We start from the raw sequence: 16,768 nt of genomic DNA on the forward strand, positions 1-16,768 counted from the left end.
ACGGAATGACCGGAAACTTAAATGATCACTGAGTGGCCTAAAGAGACAGTGGACATGTGTGTGCCCAAGGGCATGAGTGTGTGGGTGTGAACACCAGGCTCTCAACAGCCCCACCACTCCTGTCTGAGACAAACCCGGGCCTGGGTTCCACTTCCTCCCGAGTGCCTCCCATGAACGCCTCCTCACATCTCCTGGTGCATCCCTGTTTCACGTCTAGAGTTCCCCTTTGACTCAGGCCCTCTCCAGCTTCCTTACCAATGATGGCTTCCTTCAGGCTGCACTCCACAGGCAAGATGTTCTTCTCCACCAACTCCATGGGGCCAGGCCTCTGTGCGATCTTCTCATTGAGGTCGTCAGCCAGCCTGGCTCTCTTCAGCTTCAGCTGCTTGGCCTGGAGAGAAGGCTCAGCCGAGGTCTCTACCATGGGAGAGAAGCGGGGTCAGAAAGATGGAAGAAGAGGTCCTGGTGCTGCCCTAGGACCTCCAGAGCACCAGGGGCTAACACAAGCAGGGTGAAAAGCATGCCCAGGCAGAGAAGGCTGACCTGGCTCCCAGGGTCACAGGACAACTATAGCCAAGCCAGGCCAGCCCCGAGGAGTGTGGAGGGGTGTCTGAGGTGGAGCTGCAGAGCCAGAGGAACACCAACTAAAGAACAGTTCCTGCTCACTTAGACCTGGGCCGCGGAGGCAAACCGTCCTTTGTTCTGGCTCTCAGTGGCTTCAGTTGCAAAATGTGGGGTTCTGACTTGAGAAGGTCTTCTCCAGGCTCCCAATGACACCAAAGTTAGCAAACCAAGAGTGGGCCTACATGTGCCACTTTCTGGAACCCAAACCTTTCCTTTGCTAAAACCACAGAGTGAAGGTGTGGCTGGGCCAGCCGCAGTCTACCTAGGTGAGTGTGCCTGCTGTCACAGGTGCTTAGGTAAGTGCCAGTGAGTGAATGAGTGAGGAAGCGAGCAAGCAAATGAATCCACAAACCAAGTGCACTTTTCACAACAGAGATAAGCTCTGTCCCGGCAGACAGAAACCATTTTATACCAGTGGATGGTGGAGCCAGGAGAAGGGTCAGGTCAACCTGGGCGAATGAGTCCATGCTCCTCACACACTCCCAAAAGCCAGTGGCAGCCACATAGCTGTGTCTGACTGTGAAGCCAGCAGCCGGCCCCTGCCAGCAGAAGACGGACAAGAGCAGAAAGCGGAAGGCACAAGAGCAGAGTGGAAATGGGGTCAGGCCAGCACCTCCAACCTCACACACCTTCCAGAATGTGCATTCTGACCAGCTCCGATCTCTCCGGCCGGGAACGGATCTTCCGCTTCAGATAATCCTCGGTCTGTGGAAAAACAATCCAGTCTCAAGGCTGGACACAAACTTGTGATGTATATGGACAGGACCACAAAACATGCTTTTGCTCTAGAGGCTGCTGCTGTTCACCTCAGCAGCTTGGTGACTGCAGGGGCCTGAGGCAAGGGAGGTGAGGTGTGAGAGCATATCCCGGCCTCCATCTGCATCTGTGCGTCCCTCAGGCCACTACTGGATGTGTTTAAAACTACTCTGTCTTGTTTTCCAAGACAAGGTTTCTCTGTATAGCCCTGGCTGTCCTGGAACTCACAGAGATCCATCTGCCTCTGATTCCCGAGTGCTGGGATTAAAGGCGTGCGCCACCACCGCTGGCCAAAACTTATTACTTATTACTTATTACTACACAAGTAATTAAACTTAGAAAACAAAACAGTAACCAGTTCAACAGGACAGTTAATGTTTTTCTGGTGTCATTCTTTCATGGAGTTTGATTCCGCAAAGCTGTAATCATTCTGGATGTAATTTTATGTCCTGTTTCAAAAACCTTGCATTGCGTGATCTCAAGAGCATTTTCAATTTAGTCTGAATGACTGCCAAATGCAATACTAATTTTGATACATGGTGTCAGAGCTCTAGTTCCTTAAAGTCCCATGTCCTCATTTCTCATTTATTAGACTCTGGAGAACTAAACCATTCCCTCAACAGCCACTCTGAGACCCTGCTGCTCGAGGCTAATTCTAAGTGCATGTGACTGCAGAGTCCATACTCTTCACTCTTGAAAAAAGAGCATTTTTCAAATTATAACTCAAGAGCAGCCTAAGAAAGGAGAGTACAGGATGGGCCAGGGGAGGTTAGAGTTAGAAGTTATTGGGGTGCATCACTTAGAGTAGAGATCAGCCTGGTTCTCTTGCTATTGGCTGCTGCCCCAGGACCCTGTGGCAGTCCTGGAGCCCAAGCCTAGAGATGGAGAAGGGAGCCGTGGGCTCTGGGTACATCAGCCCATCTGCATTGAGCAGAGGCAGATGCTGCAGCTCTCACAGACAGTGGCTCTAGGGGTAACCCAGTGGAATATAGCACTCGAAAGACTGGAGGAACTTCCAGCTTAGAGAACTCAGGCAGGTGCTGGGAGCACCCACCAGAGAAGCCACACCGATTCAAATACATCTCCTGTCTCCTGAGTACTGAGTCACAGCCTTTGTAACAAACAGGAAATCTACGAAGGATGCCCACTGTCTAGGGCCTGACTACCTAGAAGTTACTAAGGACGGACAACCAGAAAACCGGCCTGCTCCTGGTGCAGAAAGGAAAGAAAGGGCTTTGTGGCTGATGTCACTGAAGGCATTCCTGGGGCTGGAGACCATAAGCAGCTGACGGGGAAGGAACCAGCCACACACAGCAGGTCATGTCTGAGAGCTCCTCTGGAACCTGAGGCTGCTGCAGCAACCAGGAATGGGTCTCCCCGAGATGCTGTCCTCACGGGAGTTACAGACACAGGGAGCAGTCATGTGACCAGAATCCTGTAAGGAATCCTCTGGAACACAGTGCTGCCTCTCAGTCAGGTGCAAAGTAGCTTTTCAAAGCTCTGAGTTGGTGTAACTGAGTAAAGCAAGTTATGCTGTGACCAATCCAGCATTTTCATATTTTAATTTTTCGTATTTTAATTAAGACAATTTAGTGTGTGCTTAAATATTAAACCTGTTATTGTAATTTGGAAGTTATTTGTGAACAGATGTGCAACATATGCACCTGCTATATGAATATATTTACCATGTGTTAGTAATAAATTATTTGGCTTGTAAAATGGCTCAGTAGGTAAAGCTGGTTGCCACTGAGCCTGATGACTTTGGTTGGCTCCCCAGGACCTACATAGTGAAAAGAAAGAACCAACTCTTGAGAGTTGTCCTCTGACCTCCACACATGTGCCAACAGACAGACGACACAGACATAGACATAGAGACACACACACACACACACACACACACACACACACACACACACACACACAAATGAAACACATTAAGTCTGGACTCCACAGACCTAGGTTTGAGTTCCAGCTTTATTCCCTTCTAGCTGGACAGATTAGTTAACTTCTGCTGCATCTAAAACAAGGGTGCCATCACCTGACTCATGAGGGCTCCTGTGTGGATAAACATGAAATACACACAGCCTCACTCACAGTGACACTCTGTCGGACAGTGGTGTCTAACCAGGTCCCACTGTTCCCTGCGCCAATCTGCCTGGCTGTACCGCTGGCCCTCCCTCCTGGCTGGGCCTTCTCTGGCTCCCATCAAAGGGAAGTGAGTGCAGTTTGCTACTGTTTCTCTTTCTCAGCAGCCAGGACTTCATTCTTCCTACTTGCTAACGTTAAGCATGACTTTCTAAAGAGAAAAACCAGTCTCAGGAGTAAGTAAGTATAGTAGTCTCTAGGAATGGTGTGAGGTCCAGCAAGCCAAGGCCAGCAGCCCTCCAGTGGGAGCAGGAGAGGAAACATGAGCTGGTCACTTCCCCATCTCCACCCACATCAGGCCAGGACGTTCCACAGAGGCCGGAGGGAACCGAAAGGGATGGATAAGGATGCAGTTGAAGCGCTCCCCCAGGGGGTGTGGCTTCCAGCACACCCATGGCTGCTGTAGGAGGGTATACGGGGATGTTGCCTGCTTTGGGGCAGATAGAGATGGAAGTTCACTGGAGTGCCCACAGGCTGCGGGTGGTGTCCCCAAGTGGAAAGTCTGCACATGGGTAACCTGGCTGGGTCATCTCCATGAGGTTCACTGGGATCGATGGAGGGAAGCTGAGTGGTCTTCCAGGCCAGGTTTGGGGAGGGAGCTCTGAAGACCTTCACAAGGGCTCTAAGGCACTAAAGAGAGTCTTCCAGGGAAGGAGGCCGGGGAAGGAGGAACCAGGAAAGGCCCGAGATCTCTATTGTTTAGAGCTCTGAGGTGAGGTGACCCCAAAGCTGTGCTAGACTGGAAGGGAATGCAGCTGCTGGATGACACTGACAGTACTCTGGAGGTCTTTGGGGAAGGGACCTTACCCTGGCCCGCTCCAGGCTCCGTCTCTGCTCATGAAATGCAGCTGGACTTTTCAAAGCTGTTGAGAAAAGAACCATAGAAGAATTATTTTAGAGGCTGATTCTGGCTCAGTGCTAGAACGCAAGGCCCTGGGCTCAGTGCTCAGCACCAACACCACTGCTAGTGACCCAACATGTAAAACTCCACAACTGCAGCAGAAATGGCGTCTTAAGAGGAAATGCCTCCCTGACACCCAGGGAGCATGTGTCTTTATGGCTAGTTACTTTAAGACCCTGGTGGCAGCACAGCTGTCTCCTGAGCTTCATTTCAGTCCTACACTGCTCCCAGTCTCATCAGTTAAGCCGCCAAGACCGCCTGGTTCAGGCAGAGACGGGACGGATCCACCTCGCTTCTTCAGTCTCATTAGGAACTGTAGTGACCGGCTGGGATAGTTAACCCCAAAGGCCCGTGTCTTCTCAGTGCGGCCTCCTTCTTCAGCCGGTACCAAGAGCACTACGAAATGAACTCAGCTTCATCTCTGAGAACTGAAGAACTCCCAGTCACTGTTGGCTGGCCCTGCTGAGGGACCACTGCTGAGAGAGGCTGAGTCCTCTTCTGGCTCCCAGGACAATCACTGGGACCTCAGCTTCTGTCTCCAGGGGCAAGTCCAGCCGCAGCCCCTCTGCAAATGCACCACGAGCACTCCCAGTCTCTTGCAAGGTGACACATGACAATGTCAGACACTGGGGAGACGGGGAACAATGGCAGCAGGTGAGGCTATGCAGACTGTGGCCAGTTTCACTTCTGCTGCTCGAGGCTCCAAGCAGCCAGCAGACTGTGTGCAAAGATAACCTTCCAGGCTGCTGGCTGTGGTGGAGGGTAAGGGTAGGAGCCGCTAAAAGTAGCAAGAGCCCAGATAGGACCTATCCTGCCTGGCCTCTGTGCTTCCGCCCCTCACTCCCTGGGGCTGGGCCTAAGAGCATGCTCAGAGGAGCTTCAGAGTCCCAGCAGCATTTTGTTTAAATTAAAGACAATTTTAAAAAAATAGTAATAATAGTCAGGAGGTGGTGGTGCATGCCTTTAATCCCAGCACTTGAGAGGCAGAGACAGGTGGATCTCTGTGAGTTCGAGGCCAGCCTGGTCTACAGAGGGAGTTCCAGGACAGCCAGGGCTGTTACACAGAGAAACCCTGTCTGGGGGGAAAAAAGTAATAACAACAGGAAAGAAAACTTCATTTTAAAAGCCCAGAGAACCCTTCCATTTTCTGACAGCAGGGGGAGCTCTAGACTTAACAGACAATTTTAACATCAACCAGCACAGGTTTTCCCCTCAACCCACTCAGCGGGAGAATCGTTCCGGGAACCACCCAGGCTGCCCAGAGGGAAGGAACCTGGCCCCAGCTCCTGGTTCCACTGTGCAAGGCCGTACCACAGCAAAACTAGCTTCCAGGGCCTGGGAGCAGAAGCCTGGCCTGAAAGGGATGGGCTAGAGCTCCCCACCCCCACCTTTAGCTGTGGGATGGCTTAGAATGCGGCACAAGTAAATACCAGGAAGCGGACGCTGGCCACCGGCACCCTAACGGTTGCTGTGCCTGCTCACTGTCAGTCTGCTGTGACAACACACCCCACAGCAGCATGCGAGGGGTGCTCTGTCTCCTTCTTCCACGTCTCACAGAATTTCCCATTCTTCAAGTACAAGGCACTCAGTATTATTCAGTAAGCTAATGAGTGGATAAGAAGAAGGTTCTAAGTGGTCAGAGATGGGACATAAGAGGGTTCTGCAGCACAGCTGGAAAGCTCCAGTGAACAGCCAGGACCTAAAGCTCAGATACAGGTTAAAAACTCGGAAAAGTTCCTGCATCAGGGGATCATGTCGCAGTACGAAGTCCTAACAACTACTTCTGGCATAACGGAGGGTGTGACTGAGTTTTGGAGACTGAGACTCTGCTCACCTCCTAGAATACTAAGACTCACATCAGTGGAGCTGGAGAGATGGCTTTGTAGTTAAGACTGTTTGCTTATGCAGAGGACCTGGGCTCAATTTTCAGAACCCCCTTTGGGAGGCTCACAACAGCCTATAACTCCAGTTCCAGGGGATCCAATATTTCCCCTTTTAGTTTCTGAGGGCACCTGCATCTAGTAACTTCATACACACACACACACACACACACAAGTAAATAAAATAAACTATTTTAAAAGAGTTAGGCTGGGCATGGTGGTGCAGACCTTTAATCCCAGCACTCAGGAGGTAGAGGCAGGAGGATCTCTGAGTTCCAGGACAGCTGGGGTTATGGAGAGAGACCCTGTCTTAGAACATACAAGCAAAGAGATGAACCAAACCCATAGCCACACGGCCGGAAGCATGCACCCACCACTCCTGTCGAGCACCACTGACGTCAATGATGTCACTCTGGCTGAGTCACTTGATTCTCAGACCAGCTGGTTCCAGGCTGCAGCCACAGACGATGATCTAAACCCCTGGCTACCTGCATATTCTACACTGGCCACCCCAGGGGTAATGCACAAACCTGGCTTCTAGAAACATGCCTCACAAGCACAGACACAGCTCAATACAAGGGGTGGTACATCCTCTTCATACACCAAGAACAGGTGCCGACCAGTGCGGGATGGTGAGAGATGAAATGGCCACAGCGGACATAGCTTCTGAACCCACTGAGCTAAGGGCACTCTCTCACACGAACGAGAACGAAACTAATATTCACTGAGTGCTTATTTACATGATAGGAATAGGCTGAGTTTTTTTTTTTTTTTAAGATGTGGTCTCATTATGTAGCCCATGCTAGACTCAAACTTGGGATGATCCAACCTTTCAAGTTCTGGGATCACAGGCATATGTGACCATGCCCAGCTGCTAATTCAGATATTTTACCATGCTAGCTAATTTAGTATTTTACCCAAGGAGGGCTGCAGAGGTTCAGTGAGTAAAGCACACAAGGACCTGAGTTCAAATCCTCAGCGCCCATATAGAGGCAGGCACAGGAACACATTTCAGTAACCCCGGAGCTCACAAGCCAGGGAGATTGATGCACCGTAGTCAACAGTAAGGCAATCTTGTCTCCGGGTAAGGGCGAGGCCGATACTTGAGGCTGTCCTCCCACGTGTGCTCACACAGACACAGGAGCACATACAACACCTGTGGTGGGTAATGTTCCATTTATTAAGCCCAGAAAAATTAGAAAAAACTAGAAAATGGCAGCCATGGTTACAATTTAATTCTGTTAAAGAGAATTCTTTCGCTTCTCTGAGTTCGTTTCTCAACTTTAAAAAACAGAGGATAGGAGAACCTGTCAGACTGGTGCACAGGGGGGTGGAGGTGTGGTATGTCAAGGCTGCACCGGTTGGATGCACTGGTTAGATGGAGACCTGACTATGGGCCATGTGGGAAGGCAGGCTTGACCACCACAGCAAGCAGGAGGTACCGGGGCACAGAAGATGGGCTTATGGACCCAATCTGAGAGATTCCAGGGCTTTCAGACCTGGAAAACCATAGTTTGAAGAGCAGCCTTGGGTCTTACACAGACAGACTGGGGTGCAGAAGCGGGGAGAATTCTTGTGCTGGACAAGGCAGGGCAGGAGACTGAGAAATGACCAAGAGAACAAGATAGCAATGACAAAGCCCTGAAGACTCCTTAGATAACAACTGGAGCCCAGTCTCAGAACTACTGTTCTCCGGTCACACCGTGAAGCCACACTGGCTGAGATGTAGTTACCTACCAGTAACCAGAGGGTGGATCCCATCCGGGTCCTCTTTGGCCTCCCCTTCTTCCTTCACCTAACCCTGACCAGCATGTTGGTTCCAGTCATCCTTGGCAACCGACCTAAGGTTGTGTTTCTCTCTCTCCATTCTCAGGTTTGGCCATTTCAACAGCTCCTTCTGCCAGAGCTGTTAAGAACACACATTTCTGGGGGCAGAGGGCAGTTCTCGATCCTTTCTCCACCTTGGGGCTCTGGTGACGCTCTGAGCAAAGGCAAGTACAGCTTGGACTGAGCAGGGAGAAGGAGAAGCCTCGGACCCAAGGATGCACTGGCCGAGAGCTGTGGCATCCCTCGTCGCAGCTTGAGCCGCAGACTGGCTCCACCCCAGCTGGCTGTAAGCAGCTCCTACCCTGGACCTTCCTGCCAGCACCTGTCTTCCTCCTCCCTGACAGACAAGCTTGCTGCCTTAAATGAACACATTTGTGAATAAGAGAGCGAAGTTATGATTTCCATTTTCTCAAGAAGACACTGTCTACCCATTTAAAGGAGGACTCCGAGTTGTGTTCAAGGTGCCTGCGAGGCTGTGTTCATGAGCTGAAGCACGAAGGGCATCAACCATTACTGTCCGGAACCAGTTCCAGATCTGCTTAAGCATCCAGGCAAGGAAGCCTCCTAGGACCACCAGGCAGTTCTGGAAATGCTTCTCATCATGGACAGCTCTTAGTCATCAAGCCCAATTCCTCATTCCCCACGGGCTGCCCCCCTCCCTCGTGTCTGTCTGTGTGCGTGTGGGCCTGGGGCTCTACAGAAAGAAAATGGCAGTTCAGCCCCGGCTGCACATCAAGCTCACTCCAACTCTGTACTCAGGAGATGCACGCAGTAACTGTCACACATTAGCAGATCTTCCACACTCAGCCTTTCTTTATAGCTGTGATGGTTAGGTTTTTAATTTTTATTCTTTTAAAAATATTTTTATTTTATGTTTATGGGTATAACCTTGTGTATGTCTGTGCACAGTGTGCATGCAGTGCCCTTGGAGGCCACAGGAGAGCATAGTATCCCTGGGACTGGAATTAACAAATGGTTGTGAGCTGCCATGTGGGTGCTGGAAGTTGAACCCAGGTCCTCTGGAAGAAGAGCCAGTGCTCTTGACCGCTAGGGTATTTCTCCAACCCCTTTAATTTTTTTACTTCCTTCCTTCCTTTTCTCCCCTCCCCCCCTTCCCTTTCTTTGAGACAGGGTTTCTTTGCATAGGGCTGTCCTGGAACTCACTCTGTAGACCAGGCTGGCCTCAAACTCAGAGATCCACCTGCCTCTGCCTCCTGAGTGCTGGGATTAAAAGCAAGTGCCACTACTCAACTTTAATTTTTACTCTTAAAAGTACATTTTTAAACTTAGTGTGTCAGTTTTCTCCTTCTACCAGGTGAGTCCCAGGGACTGAGCAGGTCATCAGACTTGGTGGCAAGTGCCTTCACCATGGAGACATCTTCAAAGCCCCGGGGGTTAGTACTGTTAACTTGAAACAATCCGGAGTCACTTGGAAGAGAATCTTAATGAGAGGCTGTCTAAAACAGATTGGCCTGTGGGCATGTCTGTGGGGAGCAGGGTATCTTGGTCATGTTAACTGAAGTGAGAAGACCTGCCTTAGGCATGCATCCTTAGGCATCTGAACTGTGCCAGAGAGAGAAAATGAGCTGAGCACAGGCATGTGGGCATGAATTCATTCCTCTCTGCTTCATTCAGCGGGACTAGCTACTCAGGGCTTCGATCACAAACAATGGTGACTGTAGTTTGGAACTGTGAGCAAAAGCAATCTTTTCTCCTAAGAGCTCTTGTCATGGCCTTTGTGCACCTCATCGTTTTCTCTAAATTGGCAATACAATGGAAGGATTTATACATCAGCCTTAACCTTAGGCAAACAAAAAGAGGCACATTTCCTAGCTATTCCTTCTCCCTTTCTTGAAGATGCCAACATGGAGGAAAAGGGGTCACTGGGTAACCAAACTGCACCCAGAGGAAACTGACGCCCTCGTCATACCCCTTGCCCCCAGCACAAGAGTGTGTTGTCCAGCTCTGGGGACTTGTCTTTTTCAGAACTCCCACCACACAAGGCCAGTGAGAGGCAGACAAGGCAGGCCTCTCCTCTCGCTGGAGATAGGATGGGCATAGAGGCTTGTAAGAACACATGCAGAGCCAGGCGGATCTCTGTGAGTTCGAGGCCAGCCTGGTCTACAGAGTGAGATCCAGGACAGGCACCAAAACTACACGGAGAAACAAAAAACAACCTGTCTCAAAAAAACAACCAAAAACCAACAACCCACACACAAGCAGCAGCAGCAGCCATCTCTCTCAGGAAGACACCTTTGCCATCGACTCTTTTTTTTGCAGGGGGTGGAGTGGGGAGGTTTCGGAGACAGGGTTTCTCTGTGTAGACCAGGCTGTCCTGGAACTCACAGAGATCCAACTGCCTCTGCCTCCCGAGTGCTGGGATTAAAGGTGTGCGCCACCACCACCCAGCTTCCATCAGCAGAGTAGCAATATCCTCCATGAAGTAAATGCCAGAAGTAAATGGGGTTCAAGACAAGGGCATTCCAGTGGAATTCAAGGGCCTCTAGAATCCTGGGCTCCAAGAAGTCTTACCTTTAGGGGCTTGGCAATTTTGGAACCACAAAAATTTGAAAATCATTTTTTCACTAATCCAAAGGACAAAAAGAATGGAGAAAGTGAGGTTTAAAATATGCTCATTCTCTAGCACACCCCAAGTGATGAACAACACAACACGTGGAAGGATTTCATGAACTTTCTCAACAGCCTGGTTTGAATTTTCAGCTCTGGGATATGAGGGCCATCTGCCTATGACATCTGCCAGCCCACTGATTGCCAAGGTTGACATTTCAACTCTGCTGACTTCATGGCTGAGGAGTTCTCATTTCTGGAGCTATATTCCTGGGAGTCAAAGATTCAGCAGCAGAGCCTAGCACACCTAGTGTGGTCCTGGCCCTGAAGAACTGACAAATAAATGGGGCTTTGTGCTGTTTTCCTCTAGCCTTAGACTAGACTGGGGCATGGTCATCACACCTAGGCGGTCCACCTAGACAGATGCAGGAAATGGAAAGGCCCCTCACACACTGCAGGAAGGCACAGGCTGGCTACACCGCTGACGTGTAAGGGCTGCCTGCCGTGAGCATCAAGGAGATGATCCTGGGATTCTATACCCAGGCAGAGGAGGTTCACTCCAGGGCACAGGAACCCACGGGTACAGCTGAGGACCTAGAAATCATTCGATGACTTGCAGGCGCTTGCTTGGACAACTGTCCAGTCAGAGAATATGCAATATTCTTCAAGAAGCATCCATAGCACAGAAGAAACTAAGCACCACTGATTTAACACAAGGTATCATGACAGAAGCAGAAAGCTGCCTACAGACTCCCAGCCTCCCATGGCAGGCATGGACAGCACCCTGGAAGGCCAATAGTGACAGTCACCCTCACTTCTAACTCCTCAAACGTGACCTCCTGACTAATCACAGGACCTCAAATGGATGCTGTTTCAGTTTCAAGTGAACCTCTTCTCTGTCCTTTCTCACATAGATCAGGCTGGCCCTGACCTTGCTTATGTAGCAGAAGGCATCAATCCTGAGCTCCTGCCATCCTGCCCTCTCCTGAGAGCTGGGATGACAGGTATGTGCTGCCTCCCTGGTTTATGTGCTGCTGGGTCTGGACCCAGGGTTTCATGCATGGCAGGCAAGAGCCTCACCCCAGCCCCTCCAAGTACTTTCAGACTTGAAGATCCCCGTGTGGGTAAGTACTAAGTACCACTATAAACTGTTTCCTTCAGGAATCAATAACATGTCTAGAGCCAGAAAAGCTGGGCTGTACCTGCCTCTGTTTCTAAGTGGCAGTGAGCCCAAGGGCAAGTCATGTGACTTCTGAGGCAGCTACACTTACCACCACACCCAGTGACTTTAGCAGGGAACAAAGTGAAAGTGTTCTGCGCCTGCTAAGCTGGGTTAAGTCTCCTCCCTTCTCACCCTGAGAAGAAATGGCACGCGCATGAAGCAATACCTCCACTCTCTGTCCGTGTTCAGCCAACACATTACTCCTACCAAAATGTCTGCAACGAAGACCACTAATGAAAGAGTCATGTCAACGGTTCTAGGGCCTGACTATGACAATAAGAACTGGAGACAGCTTGAGTAGAGAAGGGACCACACCTCTAGGGCAAGCAAGCTCCAAATTGAGAGTCACGAGCATTCAACACATATCCTGTTTCGGTATGCAGGCTTGACAGCACCCTTGTTTGGGTACCTGGCTTTCACCCCCAGCCAGACCAACACCAAAGCCAACTACCAAGACAAAGGGTGCAGGGGACGGCTGAGTCAGTAAAGTGCTTCTGAGGACATAAATTCAATCTCTGGAACATACGTTTAAAAAAAGCTGGATACAGTGGTGCATCCAGGGCTGGGAGATGGGAGGCCCTGGGGCCTGGGGAACAGTACCTCTGCCCTCCACACACATATGCACTCACCCATACACACACAGAAAGGATGAATGCAGGAAGCAGGATCTGAGGTACAAGCTGCTCTAGAAGCTCCCTCCTGACCCACCAGTGGTGGGAAAGGTCAAAGCTAGGAGAGGGGTGCACAGACCTGCACAAACAAATGTCAAAGAGACGGGACACTAAGGGTTGAAGCACCAGAGCCAACCAAACACTTTGAATCTGATTGCTGTGGCTTCTATGAGTGTTTCCCAGAGGTCCATGTGTTAAAGACCTGGTCCTTAGCCTATGCTACTACCAGGAGTGATAAACCCTTTAGGAGGGTGTGGCTTTGAAAAAGACAAGGAGAGAGGGACCCCAGCTCATCCTTTCTTTCCTTCACTTCCCGCTATGTGAACTGAACAGCTTTCTTCACTGTGCACGCTCACCACGGCACACTGTCTCTCCACAGGCCTGTCAATCATGTACTATAATCTCAAAACCATGACACCAGCTACTCTTGCAGAAGACACAGATTAGGTTCCTACCACTGACAGGTGGCTTACATGTAACCACTGTACCCCCAGTTCCGGGAGATCTGATGCCCTGTCTGACCTCCATGTGCAGCAGGCACACATGTGGTACACAGACATTCATGGAGGCAAACACACATACACATTAAAACAAACTGAGCAAAACTCCCCTTTTATAAATTGATTATTTCATGTACTTTGTTAGAGTAACAGAAGTGGCTGTGAGTCACCCATGTGAGAGCTGAAACTGAACTCCGGTCCTCTGCAAGAACAGAAAGTACTCTTAACCACTGAGCCATCCCTCGGGGCCATTTTCAAATTTCTTTTTCCTTGTATGTTTCAAATATGTTGTGTATTGTGGGGTGCACACATCCTGGCACATATGTAAAGGTCAGAGGGCAACTATCTGGGTTTCTCTGTTTCTACCATGTGGGTCCTGGAGATCCAACACAGGTGTTCAGGCTTGGCACAAGTGCCTTTACCCCCTGAGCCATCCTGCCGTCCTTCTAGCTTCTTTTTTAAACAACCTCTCATTAAACCTCGATCTTGATGACTGGGCTAGACTGGCCAGTCTCCACCTCCCCAGGCTAGGTCTGCAGGCACATGTCAGCACAGCCAACTTTGAAGAGTGCTAGGTCCTCATGGTTGCCACTGGTGTTGACATGTGACTTTCACGTCATTCTGCAGCCAAAGGCTTCAGACTGGTCTATGATTCCAGTACTCTTCCTTCCTCAGTAAAGTCCAAAACCGTTAAGAAGAAAAAAGAAAGACTTAGTCAGGCATGGTGTCAAGCAATTGGGAAGCTGAAAGAGAATGATCTGGAAGTTGGAAAGGAGCCTCAAAACACACACACTCAGACACACGCACCCAAAATGACCAGTTTTTTATGAAGATTCCTTAGTCTTCTGTTTAGATAAACTGCAAATCATCTTTGTCCTTCAGAGAATAATACCCTATTCCTGAAGAATCTAAATCATCACCATCATCAGATGTACCAGGCTCCACTAGATACATCATGATTTCTGTCTTTCATCCATGTGTGGTGCTGAGGATGAACCTCGACCTCAGGATGCTGGACTGTAGAATAAGCACAGTAGCCACCGGACGGCCTCATGGTCTCCTCTGCTGCCTTTATTGTCTTTCGGGTTTTTGTCGTTTGTTCCAAGACAGGGTCTCAGATGCATTCAGACTAGCCTGGAACACATTCTGTAGACCAGGTGTACATTACTATACCCTCCTCACTTATTACACCTTGCAAAATGTTGTCCTTTATATTTATACCTCAGATATTAAGAACAAATCATGAAGAGCAACACTACCCTCCTGTTCTTTTAAAAAGATAATAAAACTGTATAAAACCTCCATCAAGATTACTTGGAAGCCCAGCAAGACAGGCACACCTTTGATCCCAGCAGTAGGGAGGCAGAGGCAAGCAGATCTCTACAAGTCTGAGGCCAACGTGGTCGACACAGTGATATGTAGGCCCAAGTTACAAGTTCGTATCACCATTCACAAAACAAAACATTAGCTGAAGGACTGTGAGATGGCCTGTCAGGAAATGGCACTTTCTGCTAAGCCCGATGTCCAGAGCCTGATCCTTGGGATGCACATAGTAGGAGAGAACCAACTCCCTCAAGTCCTCTAACCTCCCCCTCAACCACAAACAAACCCACCCCACCCCCCATATACACTCACACAATAAGTAATTTTTGTTTTGTTTTTGAGACAGGTATCTCTCCATAGCTCTGGCTGTACTGTAACTCCATCTGTAGACCAGGCTGGCCTCGAACTCAGAGATCCACCTGCCTCTGCCTCCCGAGTGCTGGAATTAAAGGTGTGCGCTGTTATGCCTGGCCAAAAAAATAAACGTTAATAGTAATTTTAGAAAGACTTTCAACAAAGCTTGCCCTTGGTTTTTTCGTTTCGATTCAGACACAACACACAGTGAAATCCAAACTCCTATTTCAGGACTTGTGAGCAACTGGCCAGGGAGGAGGCTCTGTGCCAGTCACATCCACTGAGGGGCACACACCCCGGAACAGCAGGAAGAGAGACAAGGACTCCAAAAGTCCATCAAGAGTGCAACAGGAAACTCCCAGGAGCCATGGGCCCAGTTGGTCTTCCTGAGAGAAAAGAAAGCATTCCAGGGACCACATGCCCACATGCTCAACCCAATTTCCTCTGGGCTTCAAATCTAGGGATCAGTCTAGCTCATTCCTGAAATACACATTTTACCAGTGTTTATAAAAACAAAACAAGACAAAAACACAAAAATTAGAGCTACGATTACAGTTAAACAGTCACATTCCTGTGGAAATAGGGTCTCTCTTTAACTAAGAAGAAGAAGATGAAGAAGAGGAGTTGGAGGAGGAAGGAGGGAGGGAAGGAAAAGGAAGGGATGGGGGATAACAAAAGGACAGGAAAGTATCTTTTCTGTCTGAAAGGGCAGATGGGCTGCGCTGAGGCTTGGGGAGCAAGTGTCTGGAGGCAGGCAAGCCTGGGCAGCCAGAACTCAGCATGGGCAAAGGTGTGTTGGGGGTGGGGTGTTTCCTAAGCTCCTTCTGGAAAGAGTAGCTCTTGGCCAAACCACTGGTTAACAGGGTAAAAATTCAGAGACTAACATACTGGCCTTCTAGCAACTTCCAGATGGACTTGAGCAAATGGAGATAATGGAAGCTTAGAGAGGCGAGGGTCTACCCTTCCCTGGCCCCACACAAAGGCACTAATCTATGAAGTATCTACTGAGACAGAACATCACATCCCTGACAATACCATCCTTCACTAAAAACAAACAGCATTTTCAGGCTGGTGATTTGGCTCTGCAGTCCAAAGTACTGGTTGTTTTTGCAGGACTCTGGTTTGATTCCCAACACCCACACGGCCATTCACAACTGCCTGCCACTTCCGTTACAGGGAATCCTGATGATTTCTTCTGACCTTTGTGGGTACCAAGCATGCATGTAGTGCACTTACATACATGCATGCAAAGCACTAATACACAGTAAAATAAATGTAAACACACACACACACACACACACACACACCTTTAAAAATAAGCAAACAAACATTTCCCAGAAACCTCCAACTTTGCCACCTTAATCTTTAGTAGGAAACAAAGGTAGTTCATGGGCACCGAGTGCAGGCCTAGCACAACAAGGCTTGGTTCAGTCCACCCTCCCCCAACCTACAAAGAAGAATTTAACTTGAGTAGAAGAGGGAACATAGTAATGGACCTCAGCGCTTCACATGTAACCTTTTGTCAAAGTAAGACATCTCTTCTGGGTCAGATGAACAGGAAATCTTCAGCAAACACTGGGGCCTAACAAAACGATCTCTTAGATTAGTATGCAAACTGTCTCTATGTAGACTAAGTGGCCAATATCCTCAGTTCAGGATGGACAACAGGGTCAGACTGCAGAACTGGAGGGATGGAGTGAAGCTGGGCCAGTCTATCCAGAGCCTTAGGAACCCACTGCTCACAGCCACTCTCTACAGGGTCAGCAGGAGACACACAGGGCTTACCACAGACCTACAAACCATTCAGAATCAGCTGGCAGAACCAGTTACTCTTCTGCCAGTGTGTATAAGCACCTCTGAGGAGGCCTTTGGAAGACACTAACTAGCTGCCCTCATACCCTCTGAATTCTCCTAACCAGTCAGCCATAAGAGTCACCAATGGCACTGGTTACACACAGGGGAACACCATTAAAATGTAAAGACATAGTTCAAGGTGG

At 49.4% G+C, this 16,768-nt stretch overlaps 1 protein-coding gene across 1 annotated transcript in view; it reads right to left on the reverse strand.

Moving 5' to 3' along the window:
* The window catches only part of Mrtfa (myocardin related transcription factor A), a 94,582-nt gene that overhangs the window by 11,074 nt on the left and 66,740 nt on the right, over positions 1-16,768 (reverse strand). The window contains exons 3-5 of the mRNA XM_052748391.1: positions 4,333-4,388; positions 1,254-1,329; positions 256-417 (exon numbers count right to left, since the gene is read on the reverse strand). Coding sequence (XP_052604351.1) covers positions 256-417; positions 1,254-1,329; positions 4,333-4,388 — 294 coding nt within the window. The remainder of the gene's footprint in view (positions 1-255; positions 418-1,253; positions 1,330-4,332; positions 4,389-16,768) is intronic.

Source organism: Peromyscus californicus, unplaced genomic scaffold, assembly GCF_007827085.1.
Source record: "Peromyscus californicus insignis strain IS unplaced genomic scaffold, ASM782708v3 Scaffold_20__1_contigs__length_68692818, whole genome shotgun sequence".
Classification (NCBI taxonomy): Eukaryota; Metazoa; Chordata; class Mammalia; order Rodentia; family Cricetidae; genus Peromyscus; species Peromyscus californicus.